Source organism: Cryptomeria japonica, chromosome 10, assembly GCF_030272615.1.
Source record: "Cryptomeria japonica chromosome 10, Sugi_1.0, whole genome shotgun sequence".
Taxonomy (NCBI): Eukaryota; Viridiplantae; Streptophyta; class Pinopsida; order Cupressales; family Cupressaceae; genus Cryptomeria; species Cryptomeria japonica.
This window is the reverse complement of record NC_081414.1, coordinates 240,883,534-240,901,557: the sequence shown is the minus strand read 5'-3', so window position 1 is coordinate 240,901,557 and position 18,024 is coordinate 240,883,534. Positions and strand designations below refer to the sequence as shown.

General features: G+C 33.1%; 1 protein-coding gene across 1 annotated transcript in view; it reads left to right on the top strand.

Moving 5' to 3' along the window:
* LOC131063860 (putative E3 ubiquitin-protein ligase LIN-1) overlaps positions 1–2,045 on the top strand; it is a 63,336-nt gene extending 61,291 nt beyond the window's left edge. The window contains exons 13-17 of the mRNA XM_057997815.2: positions 462–581; positions 757–900; positions 1,058–1,180; positions 1,262–1,378; positions 1,489–2,045. Coding sequence (XP_057853798.2) covers positions 462–581; positions 757–900; positions 1,058–1,180; positions 1,262–1,378; positions 1,489–1,506 — 522 coding nt within the window. The 3' untranslated portion in view covers positions 1,507–2,045. The remainder of the gene's footprint in view (positions 1–461; positions 582–756; positions 901–1,057; positions 1,181–1,261; positions 1,379–1,488) is intronic.
* Positions 2,046–18,024: the final 15,979 nt, after the last annotated feature.

Here is an 18,024-nt window from a genome sequence, read left to right as displayed (position 1 = left end):
ATACCATGGATGTTATTACATCATGATCAGGTATATTGGCACTAAGAGTACACAAAGATACTTGAAGCATGGTAAGGATAAGAAATTGCTCAATACAGCATATTCACCACTCTAAATATCAAGTCTTTTCCTTAAAAACGATAAATTTGATGGTTGTGTCAGAAGATCAAAGACAAACCACAAGATTACGCAAGATACCTAAGAAAACATTCAAGTGATAAACTCAGCCTCCAAAAGCATCCACACTCAATGTATTATTCAACAATTACAATACACTTACAGAGTCTCCATGAATACTTCTAAAACCTCAAGTTCCTCCAATGCATCCTCTCTGTGTCCAAGTATATAGCCATTTTTCAGTGTGCAAGGGACTAATATTTTTTCTCTTGCTGTCATTTTTTCAGAAACAACAATAGAAGAAAGACTATTATCTGGAAACTTATAGAAACTATTTGATTCAGACTGTGCAGGTACAACATGGAGAGGGCATCATTAAGATTCTTAATGAAAATAAGCAAGTCCAAAGCCTCACCGTGGCTGACGACAAAATCTACTGTGGATGCAAAGATTCAAGCATACAGGTCTCTCTTTCCACTTCACCTCTCTCTTTCTCTGCAATATAAAGGCTAGGAAACTCAATGTTCTGTTTCTGGATTTTGTGGGTTACAAATATTGCCTTTGGCTTTTATAAAGTATTTCATCTGTATCCTCTCCTCTCATAGCTTAAACCTTAACCTCATAACATGGGGTTTGCAGGAGATAGGTGTGGCAGGCAGCCAGGCCAAACAAATCCAAGGATGTGCAAGAACCTGGCTAGGAAATAAGCCGGTGTACGCAATAGTCCCTTTTAGAGATTGGATTTATACTGCAGGTGCCCTAGTGGATGGTTTCAATCTCAAAGTAAGAATAACTGTTTTGGCTATATTCCTCAGATCTTTGAATTATAGCATTCTTAACTACAAAAACCTCTTGAAGATATATTATTTGCATCTAAGTTTGGTCTTTCCTGTTTAGGCAAAGATTTGAAGAGATTATTTGTATAATTTGTATCCTAAAGGTATGGAGGAGACAGGATGGAGCACTCCTTTCAATGGTATCAACAGGATCTGATGTGCGAGCAATGGCCGTAACTGAAGATTTCATTTACTTGAAATACAGTTCATCTCCAACTAAAATTCAGGTTAGTGTTTACAAAGCTTATGGAGGCAGATATACAGTTATATCATTGATATATTTCTAAGGTTTTAACCTGGTATATCAGATATGGCTAAGGGAAAAACTACAGAAAGTTACCAGCTGGTCGGTGGGCAGCAGAATCACAAGTCTTCTTGCATCAAATGATGTTATTTTCTGTGGTACAGACAATGGCACGATCAAGGTAAGTATAAACTTTATTCTGAAAAACTTATTCACTGTTCATATTTTCACCAAGCATTATGTGCATTTAATTTTCTTTATTGAGAACCTCATTTTGGTTCTGTATGGCAGGCATGGGTTCCAATCTAAACAGCCACACAATCCAAAAACTTTGAAACCATTTTTACTGATCCCATTGAATCAGAAAAATGAGTCTCTCTTTCCTTTTGCAGTGGCGGGAAGGTCACTTCTTACTGACAAGGGAAATGTACGATATGTAGAGTTCATAATATATCACTCCTTTTATGTAAAGGTATTAATTTTGTTTCTTTCAAATTGTTTTAAGATATTTATTCTTAGATTAGCAATTACAGATAGAATTGTAGGGATTTTATACGCCACGAGTCAAAACTATCATAACTAAAATCGTTATTCTCGACCGCCAGAGTGGTCTGTTCGAATGACACATATCCAGGGGCTGCTTTTAGAGTTTGAACCTTGATCTTCTTAATTTTGTAAATGGTAATAATAATAATAACATGATATTTTAATCTTGTAAAGGAAGATTTTGTTTTTGAAAAATAATCCTACAGGATCATTGGATGTTGTTCCGTAGAACTTAATAGTTGGGCTTGATCTAATATTTGTGAGAGCATCTAATTTAAAAAAAATATTAGATGTGGTTTTAATTTTAAAATTAATATAAATATGTGAAATAAAAAATAAAAAATTATCTGATAAGATAGGTTACAATTTAATGTTATGAATTTTTCTAAATATGATGAAAAATCGTTTTTCAAATAACAATTGAAAAGAAAATAGATATTATTGTAACCATTATATATATATATATGGTCTTTACTTTATTCTTATATACACTTCTATACATTCACTTTATCTTAACATTTATGCATTTATTTTTTATTTTATTTGTATGACTTAACACATTTCTATATACACATCCCATATTCCACCCTTATATTTGTGCCTTGCTATACATTCTCTTTGTTCGTGTCCCAATTACATTTACCTATGTGCATATTTTTCATGTCAAGAGAAAGAATTTAAACTTGAATCTTCAATTTAATTACAATTTTGTGTGAATCTTGATATGTCCTTGTATTAAAGGCATTCAATGCATTCATTATAATCATCCATGCATCATTGGAGATCTACAAGTTTGAGAGCATTATTTAATTATTAATTATTTTACACTTCAATTGGTACACTAAAAGACCAGGTCGTGGGCTAACTTGGGAAAACATGTTCCCTTGTGACATTGATATCCCTACAATGTGTGTATATTGGTACACTAAAAGACCAGGTCATATGTAACTTAATAAATTAATCTATATTGTGTGTATGCATCTAATTGTATTATCTTAAGGGAAAGTTCTTTTTTGATTTACAATTAAATGAGCCTCTATTTTACATAATTTATGGTTTCATGGAGCCATTACAAGGACTAATTTTGTGGATCGAGGTGGTCTTGTGAGAATAAAATTATGCAATACGATAAATTGGAATCTTTTGCAAGAAAATAGGAACCCCTACTTTTAGAATTTACATTTCAAAGGGTGTCTTTGATGTGGCCTTGAAAATCATTCCCACCATCTTTAAATTTTGATAATAATAATAATAATAAGACTAGAGATGGTTCAATCAATATACCTAAATTCAACTATTGTGTGAGAGCAGCGCATGTGACCTGAGGTTATAGGGACTACATTATTAAGACCTCCCAAATGATATCCCAGCTAATTGCCCAATATTCCATATCAATTAATACTAATCATGAGATCATTGAGAACCTTAACATTTTGAAGTTTAACATTTATCTATTAATACAAAATTCAAAAGGCCACCTATTTATGAAAGCTCTTAAACCCTTTTAAATTTTTTAGGGAGCCACCTCCATAAAACCTACTAAATTTTCCACCAAATCTAGTTGATTTGTAGGTTTAATTTTTTTTATTTTTGAAAAGTTTATATAAAAAAGGCGAATGGGGGGGGCACATGGGGCTACACCCCACACCTCAAACAAGAGAGGGTCAAGCCCTTTAATAATATCATGGCCGCAATAGGGGTCTATGAACCCTTAAGAGGGGCTATGGCCTCTAATGGTGGGGCATGTGCCTATAAAGGGTACCCCTTTTGTACTTTGAAGTACTATGCAGAGCTTGCACGATATATAATTTTTTTATTTTTTAAATAAATTTTTTAGATATTTTAAATTAATTTCAAAAAACTTGAAATATCATGCCATTATGTAGCAAGTTTGTATGATCCAACTAGGCAAAAAAAATCCTTAAATGGCAACTTTCTCAAAAACTGATGATCTAATAGTTGAGATCTATAAGTTCTTGGACCTTTTAGACACAATGGGAAGGTTAGATTTGACCCAAAATGGTCTAAAATTGTAGCTACCTTTTGGATCTAACAACCACTTCCCAACTTCAAGCCCTTGTAAATCTAACCTCACATGTCTAATTGGACAAAAAAAAAAGGCAAAACTAACTTTCCTGGTAATCCTAAACTCAACACTGAGCTCAACTTTGCATCTTCAAGCTCTAATATGAACCAACAATACAAATCCACAAAGAAGACCCTCCCAATGTTTGATATTTCTATCATTTTTTTCTAATTCCCTAGGTTAGCATTTCATGCAAGAGGAGCATACTTAACTTTTCAATATCTACCAAAATTTACCTTCAAGATCTCTTAAAAGGACTAAAGAATGACACTTATCTTCTTTAACACAATGCAATATTTGACTATAGAAATAGCCACCCAAGATCTAGAGGCTGGTGGAAGGCACAATGAAATGAGAATATCAATACAACAAAGAAAAATTCCATTCATATAAATAGATGCAAATATATAATGAATGATCAATTGAGATTACAAAAGGAACCCCTTGGTTATATAGGTCAAGGTGAGACATATGATATTATAAAATTATGACAAGTGTTTTAATATTTTGATATCAGACATTAAGTTGTAAGTATCTTGTGTACCCTAAGTAAACTTAAATGATTAGGTGTAAAAAGCACCTAATAGTGGAACTAATTGGTTAATACCTTTATTCATACCAACAAGAAGATACTTTATTCTAAGATTGATGAGGTGAAATAATTCTTCATCACTTGCCTTACACTTTTACCCTTTGTTTTACATCACTTTGTGTTAGTGTCCTAAGTACTTATTTTAACATTTGTTATGCCCCTAACCCTATAGTGTGTATTGGGTTGTGAGTAGTCAACTCATGGCTACCTTAACTCTTAAATGAGCTACATAATCATTATTATAATCATATATAAGTATTTAATTTATTGTGTCAAACATTTTTCATTACATCCAAGTTCCAAGGCACTCCTATTCAGACAATGCCCAAAGCATTTTGCACATTATTTTATTTACTTTTATCAAAATCATTGAATCAAATCCAAGGCCTTTTACATTGGGAGAAAATCTTCACTTAGCAAGCTCCCAAAGGTTCTTATCAACACTGCAATATTTTATTGCAAGTTCGTACATCAAAGTGAACTCATATTTGTTGATACAAAAAGGTCTACATTTCTCAAGTTTATTGTTGAAATCAAAGTTCATTTTTGTAGGTCAAGTTTGAATCCAAAAGTGCAAAGGTCAAATCTACAAGTACAAAAGTCAAGTCTACAAGGGCAAAGAACAAATTTGCAACCAAGATTCAACCCAAAGTTATTGATAGTGCCAATTTTCACATAATTGAGTCATTTTATTCTATATCCATCTTTAATTCAATATCAAATTCAAGTTATCAATCATATTTCACAATCTTTTTTATCTCCAACTCAAAGGCACGCTATTGTCATTTTATTATATTTTCAAATCCAATCAAATATGCATTTCCAATTCTATCATATAACTCTAGAATATATATTTGTTATTACTTGATTGTCTTTATTTACCCTAGGCACATTAATTAAAAACTATTTTATCTATTTAGAATAATGTACAATTATTTGGTGTAAAATAAAACATCGAGTTGTGTGATTAATTGGGGCTCTTGATGTCAGCATTAGTTCATGCCATAAAAATATATAGAATGAATAAATTAGTGTGTATACATCCTAAGTGTTATGTTTGGTTGTGATTGTAGTGGTGTTCATCTTTTGTGATGTGTTTGTTAATGATTGTAATGGTTTTCAATTTTTCACAAGTCTTGTTTCTGTAGACACCCAAAATTGTCCAGTCTAATTTTTATTTATTTAATTATCTAAGCCTAATTTTTCTATTAATTAAATAAATCCTTATTTATTTAATTAATTCATTTATCCTCTTCTAGCCTTATTTCTCATTTAAATAAATACATTTATTTATTTAAATTATCCTTTTCCTAAATTAAATAAATATTCTTATTTATTTAATTATCCTACTTCTTCTATTAATTAAATAAATCTTTATTTATTTAATTAATTCATTAGCCTTTTCTACCTATGACACATGTCATTCATCTCTTAATTCATACACTACCTACCCCTTTCATTATTTTATTATTTCTTTTACCTACCCTCTAATCATAGCCGACCTCATTTTACACCTCTCAATCTTATCCCTCCATTTCATATAGTGTCTTCTATATAAGGAGATGCTTCCTTCATTATCATCCCTAATCAATCATCCTAATCAATCATTCCTAATCATTCTATGTATTCTAATCATCTTTTATGCACTTGACTACACTACGATCCTACTAGCAACCACATTTCGTTCTTTGTTGAGCTCTTGTGCACATAAAATCTGAGAGCAAATATATCAAACAAGATCAATGGAGATAGGAAGAATGGAGATCAAAACCCTATTGGACATTTGATGGTATAATCTTTGTGATTTCATGTGATTTGCATTGTCTTAGGTAATCTTCATATGTTGTGGTGGATCTTTGTTGATTGTTGGGCTAGGGTTTTGTGGTTGAATTCATTTAGCCTTTCAATATTGTTATTATTGTTATCCATTTTCACCATATACAGTTTCAACACAAAAAAAAAGTATACTCTTCAAAACAACAATCTTTGTGATCTCTATGGAGAGGACCCAATAGTTGTGCACCCCAACTTTACATCCCTCAAGCTCCTAAAAAATTGCTCAAATTTCCATGAAAAATTCAAATATGTATTTGTAAGCAAATTTAAACATTAATTCTATTGTTGGGATCCTAAGCATCAACAATGTAGAAAAATCAGCATCTTTGTTAAATTGTTTGAAAACACCAAAAAGTTAAGGCAACATATGTGCTTCAAGGCATGTACTACCAATTCTCTAATAGATTGCTTATTCAACGTCCCTTGATAAAATAGATTTTTCAGCCCATTTTTATGTGTAGGCGTAGATTGGTGACTCCTCAACACCCTTAGGAGTCTTGCAAGACCAAAATAACTTCCACAAGAGAGAACAAGAATAGCTTGCTTGATTATGAATGCAATAATGGACATGAAAATGTACATGAGAGGCCTTGCTTATAAAGGCAAGGTGAGAGGTATGATTAGATAAGCTTTTGACAAGTGTCGTAATCTTATGCAATGAGACAACTACCTCAATCAAATATTAAATGACCTAGGTACTTGTATTAAATAAATGTCATAAAGATAGGATATGATGTGTCTTATCTTGACAAATAACACCTTCTAGAAACAACACTTAGGACCTAATTAAAATTAAGTCATGTGAATAAGTCCCTCACTAGGAACTAGTGGAAACACTAGGCACAAGACCTTTACTACATCCAAAATCTTATTCACACCAACACCCCCCTTAAATGAAACTTAGGGAGTAGATTATTATTCAAAGATGTGATATTATTATGATGATTATGGTTCCCATCTACAAAACCATGTTGGGTACCCATGTCCAATGCAAATGCAATCTTTCACAAACTAGAAAAGGAGAAAAGTTAGTGCGACAAAATTGCTCTCTAAAAGAGAAAAATAATATAAATAATAAATGATGAGGTATGGAGGACTCAATCATACCCCCAAGTACTACATCCATCATGAAAATACAATCAAGAATCTCCCATAGGAAAGAAAAAGAGAGACAATATATCCCCCCCAATAATGAAGAAGATCTAATGTCGATGATGTATGCATGAAAACAAAAGATTATCCAATACCTAAAAGCAACACATCTTCCATTAGGAAAAAACAAGCCCATGGGATGATGAAGATTCCACTCCATGTCTAATTGAAAGCAGGAGGAAGCCTCAAAATGTGTGTCTTTGAAAATTGAGGAGTCCCCAAGCTTTCAAAAGCCACATCATAATCGTGAACATATACAACCAAAAAAACATGACCAATCAAGTGAAGGAGGAAACTCATGAATGCCAATCTCCAAAGACAATGAAGATGTGACAACAATTATGTTGAAACTATCATCAAAGAGAAATGAAATCCCCTCAAGTGTGCCTCCCAAATTCTCAATATGAGACTCCACAAACAAGTCTAAGACACCTATCAAATACTCATCCCACAAAGCAAGATTTGAAACACTATGATCATCTTGCTTAAAAGAAGCACTCAAAGCTTAAGAAGTAGGAGCTAGAGGAGTAGGAAGCTCAACACTGGTCTCTAGAATGCCAAGATTCAAATGACTTAACTTCTTCTCACAAACATGATTCACCCTTGATGAAAGGGTGTGTACATCAGTTAAAGGAACATTATCATCATCAAGAGAAAAATGAGAAAAGGTATACAAACGCAATGAATGATCAACCACCCTTGTAGCAACGATCTCCCTAGTCTATATGTCCCTTGTATATACATAATCCAAAGTGGACTCAATTGATTTACCATGTCCATTATGATCAATTTGATAAATAGAAAGGAGATTGGATGACAAGGAGTGTACACAAAGTACATCATTAAAGGTTTCCTCTCCCATGTCAATAGAACTTTTCCCACAAACCTTCATGTATGTGTTGTTTTTTATTAAAAAAGTAGCAAAAAAAGGGTGTTCGCCCTATACAAAGACAAGCCAAAAAGGCTACATACAAATGGTCAATAATAGTGACAACAAAGGCCAAAATAATCCATTTACAGCACACTAGCAAAGTAGCTAGTAACCCACATCAAGGGTGGGTAGAAGTTTCACCCACAACTTGGGTAAGAGTTTGGGAAGAAGAAGAATGATCTTTCCTCCATCAACGAATAATAGTCCACGCAACACTATCATTTGGAACACCAACACAAGGGGGAGCAATCCCCTTAGTGGAACTGCCATCACCAGGAGTAGGATGTTGACTAAGTGACAAATCCACCACTAAAGGTTGGAGCAGAACAAGAGCAACAAGTGAAGAGGGGTCCATAGGTCCAAATGGAAACACACCAATATCATGGGGCAAAGGGAGAATCCACGAGGCCTGAGGAGGCCACACCAATAGCGGGAGGATTATCATGTGAGGAATCATCACCATCCTATGAAAAGTCATGAGAGGAAGAATCAAAAGCTAGAACAATCAAGTGATCACCATGAGCATCCTTCCACCAAGTGGCAACAACTTTACAGTGTGAAAGAGAACAATCCATGGCCAAGTGGCCAATAGAGAAGCAATAATGACAATGAAAAGGGAAGCCCTGATAATCCAATGACTGAGTCCATGGCCTATCCCCAACTATAAGAACCACATCATCAGGAAGAGGTATGGAGATTTCAATATCGATCAAATTGTGTGTGAATGTAGAAAGACCTGTTGAGGAAGTGGTATTGTCAACCTTCAAGAAGCAGTCGATAGAGTTGTTAATGGCCTCAAAACAAGAATTCTCCCAAAAATGAAGGGGAAGGTTGGGAAGACAAACCCACACTAGACACACACTGAGTAGTTCAATAAGAGGGTTGAAGGGGTTGTCCATGGTTTGGTCAAGAGAGAATGAGCACCTCAAGCCCACAACTTGCTCAGAACCAAATCACAATCAACAGAAGAAACAAAGCCGCAACAAAAAAAACCTTTAGTTTAGGGGAAAAGCTCAATATTACCAGCAACTAAATGCTTCCAAGAATCAATCACCAATCAATGAAGATCATTTTGAGAAGGATGGAGCCCAACAAATCTACACACCCCCGCAACATTGGTAGAAATCCACATTTTCCACATCTTGTCCACAAACCACAACAAGGGAGGTCTTGGCACAAGAAATGTATGTTTTGTTACCCATCAATATAATAGGTGAATTACAAGGCTTAAAAGAGGAGAACATATCCATAGAAGATGTCATATAATGAAATGCTTCTGAATCAAGAAGACATGTCCCATGTTTAGGAAACATAGAGACCAAGAGAGCTTTATCTTTCATTTTATCAAACCCAAGTGAAGCTCCTCTGGTTCTTGATTTGATGATGTTGTTGATTGTAATAATGGAGAAGAAGAAAAAGAAGAAAAAGAATACAATGATAAGAGCATCGGGATGTCATTCTTTTGAAGGTGTGTGTGTTCATCAATCTTCTCATCATAACATCGAAGCTCATCATGTCCAAGCCTTCTATAATAAGCACATTTTAACTTCAACTTTTTAGATGATTCATTTTTGGAAGAGGATGTAGACTCAAGAATATGTTATAAGGAGAGTCCTTAGAGTGCTCATTAGACTTGTGATGCTTATTTTGCTTCTTACGGATATTTTTCAAGAAGATCTTGAACCTTTGAAAACTTCAATGTGCCTATGTGTACCAACTTGACTTGTTCCCTTGTGAGTTGAGCTATAAAACCATCAAGAGAAGGCATTTTGTGTGCACTTCCTAAGGCATCCATAGTAGAAAAAAATGTAGAAAAAAACACTGAATAATCAAGACTTGGCCTAGCAAGAACATAGAGAACAAATTATTTTATCCTCTTTAGTGACCCCACAATCAATCAATTGAAATCAAAGAGAATTGAGCCTTGTCAAGAAGTCCGAGATATTCTCAAAATATAAAGGATTAAGACTCATTAGTTCATTCTCCAATTTAAATTTCCTCATCTTATCTATCTTACCAAAGAGACTCACTAAGATAGTCCAAATTTCATTAAGGCTTTTACAAGATACAATATGACATCTAAGATCAAACATAATGAGAGTACCAAGAGCTTCATATCTTCTATCAAACCATTTTCTTGTTTTTGTAGCACCTATGGAATCTAGAATGGCGACAAAAGTGATTCTTTGCAACTTCGATTTCAACAACAAGACCTCCATTTGTGATTTATGCTCATGATAGTTATATGGAATTAAAAGTACAACTTTTAGAAAATCCATGATACAATAGAGAATACAATAAAGAAACATCAAATTAGCCCTCACAATCCAAGGAAATATCCCCTTTGTTCAAAATAAATTGGCACTTCAAATTTACGACAATATATCCAAAAGTATCAAACTAGCTTCAAAATGATATTATGTAATTCTAGGAAGAAATCTGCAAAAAGTGTATGTATAAAATTGTAGTGCTCTTGAATACCTTCTTGATGTTGCTTGAATTGTGAAAATCAGAGTCTAGAGCAAAAATTTATGAGCTCAAAGGTTATTAAAAAAAAAAAAGGCTTCAACATAAAAAAAAAAAAAAAACAGACATAAAATAGATTTTTTTTTTAAATACTTGTACAACTAAAAAATTCACAAAGCTAGCTTTCTAGCAATATTTTGTTTGAAAATATGTGCCTCTATATGAGAAAGTTATGCCAAAAAAAAAAAAAAAGACCAAACCTTTTAGGGCTTACGTGTCCATAAAAAGGCGGCCTACGGGCTAGCGAAGAGTCACCAATGTGACCTATACACACATAGGGCAAAAAAATAGGGTGCCACTCGCAAGGTGGCAGGGTAGTTGCAATCCTAAGTAGTGACTTAAGTGCTAAAGCACTTGGCGTGAGGAGCACTTTGGCTTGGGGCACCAAGCGCTTAGATAGACCGCAGGCCCTAATGTCAAATGTAAGGCCAACCAAAGATTAAAACCTATGCATTGTAATGCATATAACCTATAGAAAATGGTACATACCAACTTTCATATGAAGTGAGTCAACCACATAAATAAAGCCTAAATAAATGAATAAAGTGCAAACCAATGCATATTTAATTAAGCCAACAGTAGTATAGAAATTTATCAAACAAAGGTACACCTAACAATACAGGGATCCGATTCAAAATATTTTTCTTTATATTTTAGTTTTGAAAATATTTCTTATATCAAAATAATTGTTCAACTATATAATAAAATTAATTGTAAAAATAAATATTTTATTTTCTAATGGAAATAATTATGACAACCGGTGTGCTCGAGGAGCCACATAGTATGCTTGGGCAAAAAAATTTGCCTCAAAAATAAATTTATAAAAAATGAACAAATTTATAGTCAAAATTTGTTCGATTGACCTCATGAATGCAATGGCAATGTCAATTTGGGCCCAAAGTGCTCTGAAAAATCAATGACATTTTGGATCAACCAACTTTCACACAAAGTCAAACCCTTGTAGATTTGACAAAATAAAAGCTATACCTGACTTTTTTTTATGTCCTAGATTCAACTATGAGGTCAATAAAACCCCAATGTACACCCAACAAATTCTTCAAGACGAATTACATTCCTCGTATTTGTGAAGGAGTCTTCAAATCCAGAGCTCTAATACCATGTAGAAGTGGATTGGTGACTCCTCAACACACCCAAAAACCTCACAAGACCTAAATAACTTCCACAAGAGAGAAAATGGCAAGAATAACTTGTTTGATTATGAATGCAAGAATGGACATGGAAATGTACATGAGAGGCCTTACAAAGACAAGGTGAGATGTAGGATTAGACACGATTGTTACATGTGTCATAATCCTACGCAATGAGACAACTACCTCAATCAAATATTAAATGACCTAGGAACTAGAATTAAATAAGGTCATAAAGATAAGATATGATGTGTCTTATCTTGACAACTAAAACCTTCTAGAAACAACAACTAGGACCTAGGTAAACTTAAGTCATGTGAATAAGTTCATAACTAGGAATTAGTGAAAACACTAGGTACAAGACCTTTACTAGATTCAAAACCTTTACTAGGTTCAAAACCTTATTCACACCAACATTAGGTACAAGCATAACAATTGCTTGTTTTTAATTTTATGAATAATGGGTAAAATTTAAAAGAAAGCCCTTACTAACCACCATAGCAACTATTAGTACTCAGTCATCTATATCTTCTTCCCTAAGTTCAATCTTGAAAGTAGTTACATAACATTATAAAGTCAAGAATGTCATGATCCTGCCATAAAGAAGACAATATAAATCATTAAACCATCTTATGAAATAAGACTTCATGATTTTCAAAAGATAATTGTGAAGTCCCTCATTGCTTCTTTTAAATCCACATACACGTTGGTCTCTATGTTTGATCATGTGGAAGGTGATGTTTATCAAGGCACAATTATTCCTAACAATTGAGAATAATGAAGAGGCACATCAGTAGTAAAAGTGAGGAAGACTATTCTCATGGAGAGGAGACATGACTCTAGAAGAGACACACCCCTTCCATCACAAGCGAAGGGATATACATATGCTGCAAATCAAAATTTTGGGGGCATCACCAAAGGAGATTAGGGAATAGAATTGATATCCTAATGGAATATATATTGATCATTCATTAAGAGCATTAGAGCACACAACTTTGGTACACTAAATATTCTTTGGTGTTTGCAATGTTGTTTGCTTGTTTCTTTTTTCCTAAAAGAACCTAGTTATTAATTAGCATTTGTCTGCAATTAGAATCTCATAGTTTATATGATTTCTTATGTAATCAAATATCAGAAAAACCCATGTATTAGTGTTTTGATCTCATATACTTCTATTAATGCCTATAGAGGATGGGAATGATTTGTGCAAAGGGAAAGATAGTCTAATTCCACACCAATCAAGTGGTTCCAGGATGGGGTAAGGATCAGTGTTCCAAAAACCTTAAGAGAGTAGTCCCAATATGTGGTAAGGGCCTACATCCGGAAACCTTGAGGGAGCCTACTTGTAGTTTGGTTTCTTAGTGCCCTAGCACCATAATTACCCCTTCCTCCATTAGGGTTAGGTAGTAACCAGGTTAGACAATAATATAGAGGGTTATGATTTATAATACGAAGGAATAGTAGTAGTAGACATAATAACATTTGGTAAGGCATTTTTTTGTACGCTTGAAATCATCAAAATTAAGTGCTAAATAGATCAAAAGGGGAATCATGAAATCCCTATTCTAATCAATGAAATACTACGTAACTCCAATGAAAGTGCATTCAAGAAACAAGTAAAACAATAATCAAATCATTATGGAAACTCCTTTATTTTGTTTGAATGTGTCGCTTTCATTGTTCTTCTCATCCTTGTCGACTATTGGCTCTCAGAGTTGCGTTGTTAACTTGTAATGTAAAAACAAGAATTTGAAGATCGTGATTGTTCAAAAAGAGGAATTGATACCTAATTTATAGATTCTGGAAGGAAAATTTGAATGATTGAGATTGATTTGCAAACTGATGCGATCAATGGTTGAGATTTCATGAGACAAAGTTGACTGGAGATGATTACAATGAGAACTGGTTGCATGATAAAACTGATTGGGAATCAGACTAAGTTGAACAGAAATGATTGATTAGAAGACTTAATTAATTGATCAGATGATTGAATGGATTGATCAATTAGAAAAACATGATTGAGAGTTAGCCGGTTGGTCAGAAAAGACTAATTCAGAGTTGACTGGATGTTACTAGTAGTTAGAATTTTAGCATGTGCTATAAGAAATTTGGCAAGAAATTGAATTTGCACTTAGATTTTTGTAAATGTGAAATGTCATGCAAATGACTTTGAAATTAGAGAAAAATCGAATTTGGAGAAATTTGAATTAATTGGAAAGTGGAGAGGAATGAAATTAAATTAATTTGGAGGAAACAAATTAGATAGTTAAATAATTTAAAGAAATTATTTCATTATCGAGAAATAGAATTTGAACTTAATTAAATAATAAAATTATTTAATTAGGATAAATAATTGCAATTAATTAAATAATAAAATTATCTAATTAATTTTAAAAGATGAAATGATCAAATGATTGAATGATTAGAAAGAAATGGAGTAACTAGTTTGTGTTGAAAATGGTAATTATTAATTTAGAAGAATAAAATTAGATTAATTAAATAATTTAAGAATTATTTAATTAATAGAAAGGAATAATTAGTGATGTTAGAAACGAGACAATTTTAAGTGTCTACACATTCAATGATGTATGACAATTGTTGATAACGTGACAACTTCTGAGTAGGGGACATCACAATTAGTATTTGAGCATAATCCTATCATCCTACGGGACAAAACTACATAACCACCATACAATTAGGGTTTGTTTATAAATAAGCCAACATTTCTCTTATAAGTGTATGTTCCATTCCTTGCATATATCCGCACCTTACATGTACTTATGCTTCATTGTCTTCATGCCTTACATATCTTAATTTATGTGTATATTTAATGTCTTACGTGCATTTTTATTCATGCCTTGCATCAATTCAATGAGTATACATTTTCAAGCTTTATGTAATTTTGCATGCTTCAAATATATTGGTAGGTCTTTAAGTATGCTCATATATTTATGTGTATGCTCTTTGCCCTATGTGTATACTTTATGTTTTACATGCAGGCTTCTTGCCTTAAGTGTATTCATGTGCCTTATGTATATTTCTCTTAATGTATGTTTGATATATATACACCTCAAAATTTGCAGATATTCATGTGTTTGTTGTGTCTTCACCATTGTTCCATTGTATGTTTTATGCATGTACTTTCTCATGTATTGTATTGTATGTATGCTTATGTGATTGCTCCATGTTTGTCGTATTTTCAGCATGTTTACGTCATGTGCCTTCCTAATAAATGATTCACATCATTATTGATGTGTTTTCAACATGTCTATTCCTTATGCATTTTATGTATCATGCCTTTCTCAAAATCTTCATATCTTAAGCATATTTACTTCATGATTGGTGTGTTTTCATAGTTTTTACTGAATGTGCATTCTCTAAGTGTCTTTCTTATATATTCTTGTACCTTACGTGTATTTATGTATTATTTCATGTTTTATTTATATGATTCATGTTTTTCATGTATTCATATGTATGATTTGTGTTCTACTACATGTCTTATGTATACCCATGTATGTTGCTTCTTACCTTACATGTGTCCATTATTTCATGCCTTATAGTGTTTATGTGTCATATGTATACTTTGTTCTACATGTGTTTGCGTGTATACTTCATGCCTTAAGTGAATTTGTGTGCATACTTCATGCTTTATGTGTTACGTGTGTTCATGAGTACACTTCATGCTTTACATGTATTCATACCTTATGTGTATGTTCCATGTTTTATGTAGATGTTTCTTGCCTTGTGCATATTCATGTGCACGACTCGTGTCTTGTGCATTCATGTGTATGCCTCATGCTTGATATATTGTATTCATGCATAAAGTGTTTACTCTATATGTATGTCATATGTATGATTTGTGCCTTTATGTGACGTATATGCCTCATACCTTACGTGTATTTATGGGTATTGCTTTATGCATTACTTATGTTTATGATCCAAGACTTACATATATACTACAAACCTTGCATGTATTCATACAATTGCTTTATGCTTTCTATGTGTTTATGACCATGCTTCATGGATGTGCTTTGTATCTTATGAGATTGCTTCATGTATTTTCAACATGAATATTTTTTGTCTTGAATGGATGTTTCGTAGATCTTACATATTTCAATGTGATTACTTCATGTGTGTGTGCCTTCCTTGAATATGCTTATTATGCCTTATGAGTACTTATAAATGTTTAAGGACTATCATCTAAATTGTGTGCATGTTTAAATCACCCTAGACCCATCTTTTGCAAACATGAGTCTCATACTCATAATAACATGAGAAGGACAACATAGGGACTAATGAAATCTATAGGAAGAAAGAATGTGTGAGTGAAATTTCTCAAACCGTGCATTGATAGCATAAGAACTTGATGTATATAGGAATTTTCATTAAAGAGGAAAAGAAATATGTTAGCGATCCAATATATTCATGATACAGTTAATCTCAATCTATCAATACATTAATATCCAACCATAACAATCTATATGCCTACAAACTATATGGAAAAAGGAGTGATGCCAAATTTTTGTAATTAAGAAATTGAAATCTTATTTATTACTCGCCTCTATTTGGTACCTATGTTAGTGACATTGACATTACTCACTAAAATTTTTCATTGACTAATCACTCTCCAATATTGAGGGTTCAAGATACATACTCTAATTATTGATCTCAAGTTAAGTATAGTCATTATTATTATTATCTTTGCATGTTCTCATCTAGATCAAACATCTTTCACATTCTCTAATTAATTTATCTCGCTAATTGTTTTAACTATTGGCTAACTCACCCAACAACTTATAAAGCAATAAATTTAGACATATATGTATGTAATGATGGAATAAAATCATCAATTGGGGTTTCCTCAAAATCACTTCCACAATCATAAGTGATACTTAATAACCCTTGTACTAAAGGTTCTTCTATTCTCTAATTAGTACTTATCATTTCACAAGTTGTTTATAACACATTGTCATATTCAAAAATTTGTACAGAGCATCACTAAGCATATTCATCTGTCATGATATCAAAATTCTTAACAAATGATATAGAATTCTATCCTCTCTCGAACAATTGTGTTAGGGTACATCTATCATACAAACAATAAGATACAATGAACAAATTCCTAAAGGTCTCCATTCTATAAGGCATAGTCAGCATAATCATCTCACAATTAAGTTCATAGGTGTGTGACATGCTTCTAATCCTCATCTTAATATATAAGAAGCTCATCTCTTACTTTGTCTCAAAGAGATATCTATAGGAATAACCAAAATTGTTCTTAAGATTGCAATTGATGAAAGAGAAAACTTGTCCTGAGACTACAAGTCTTCGAGAGTTAGTTAAGGATTCTCACATTGAGAATATTTAGTTAAAATGATCATGTAGCGTCCTAAATTGTACTCGCTTAGGATTTTGTCCTCACTTAGGCCTCACTTTGGCGTTCTATCCTCCAATGCCTAATTGTAGTACTAATTCTACTCACACCACTCATTTACCTCATATTCTCACCAATTTTCTAGCTTGACCTCCTGTTTGGAGTCCTTATTTGCAGGTCTAGGACATACCACACCCTGGTCCCAAATTAGGACTAGGACGTACCATGCCCTGGTCCTAAATCAGGACCAAGGCATATACGCCATGGGCCTCTTAATCAAGCCCCAAATTGGCCCCTCTTAACAGTCACCTAATGAGAGCGAGAAATTAGATCCTGTGTTGGCTTAGGTTGGAAATTCAATTAGACTTTCGACAAGCAAGTATAAATAGAGGTCTACCCCTCTCATTTTAAACCTAATCCAAAAATTAAAGATCTCAATTACACTCTAGCAAATTCAAGTGAGCAAGCAATCAGTCTTCTATCAAGCATTGGAGCAAAAGTGAAGTTAAGATTCAAGCATTGGAGATGACATTCATGTTCAATCTTTTATGAAGACAATCTACATGAAACCTTAATTCCTTGTGAAGACAAACAAAACTTGATTAAGGTATATCATGTTAGGAATTGCACGCAAAA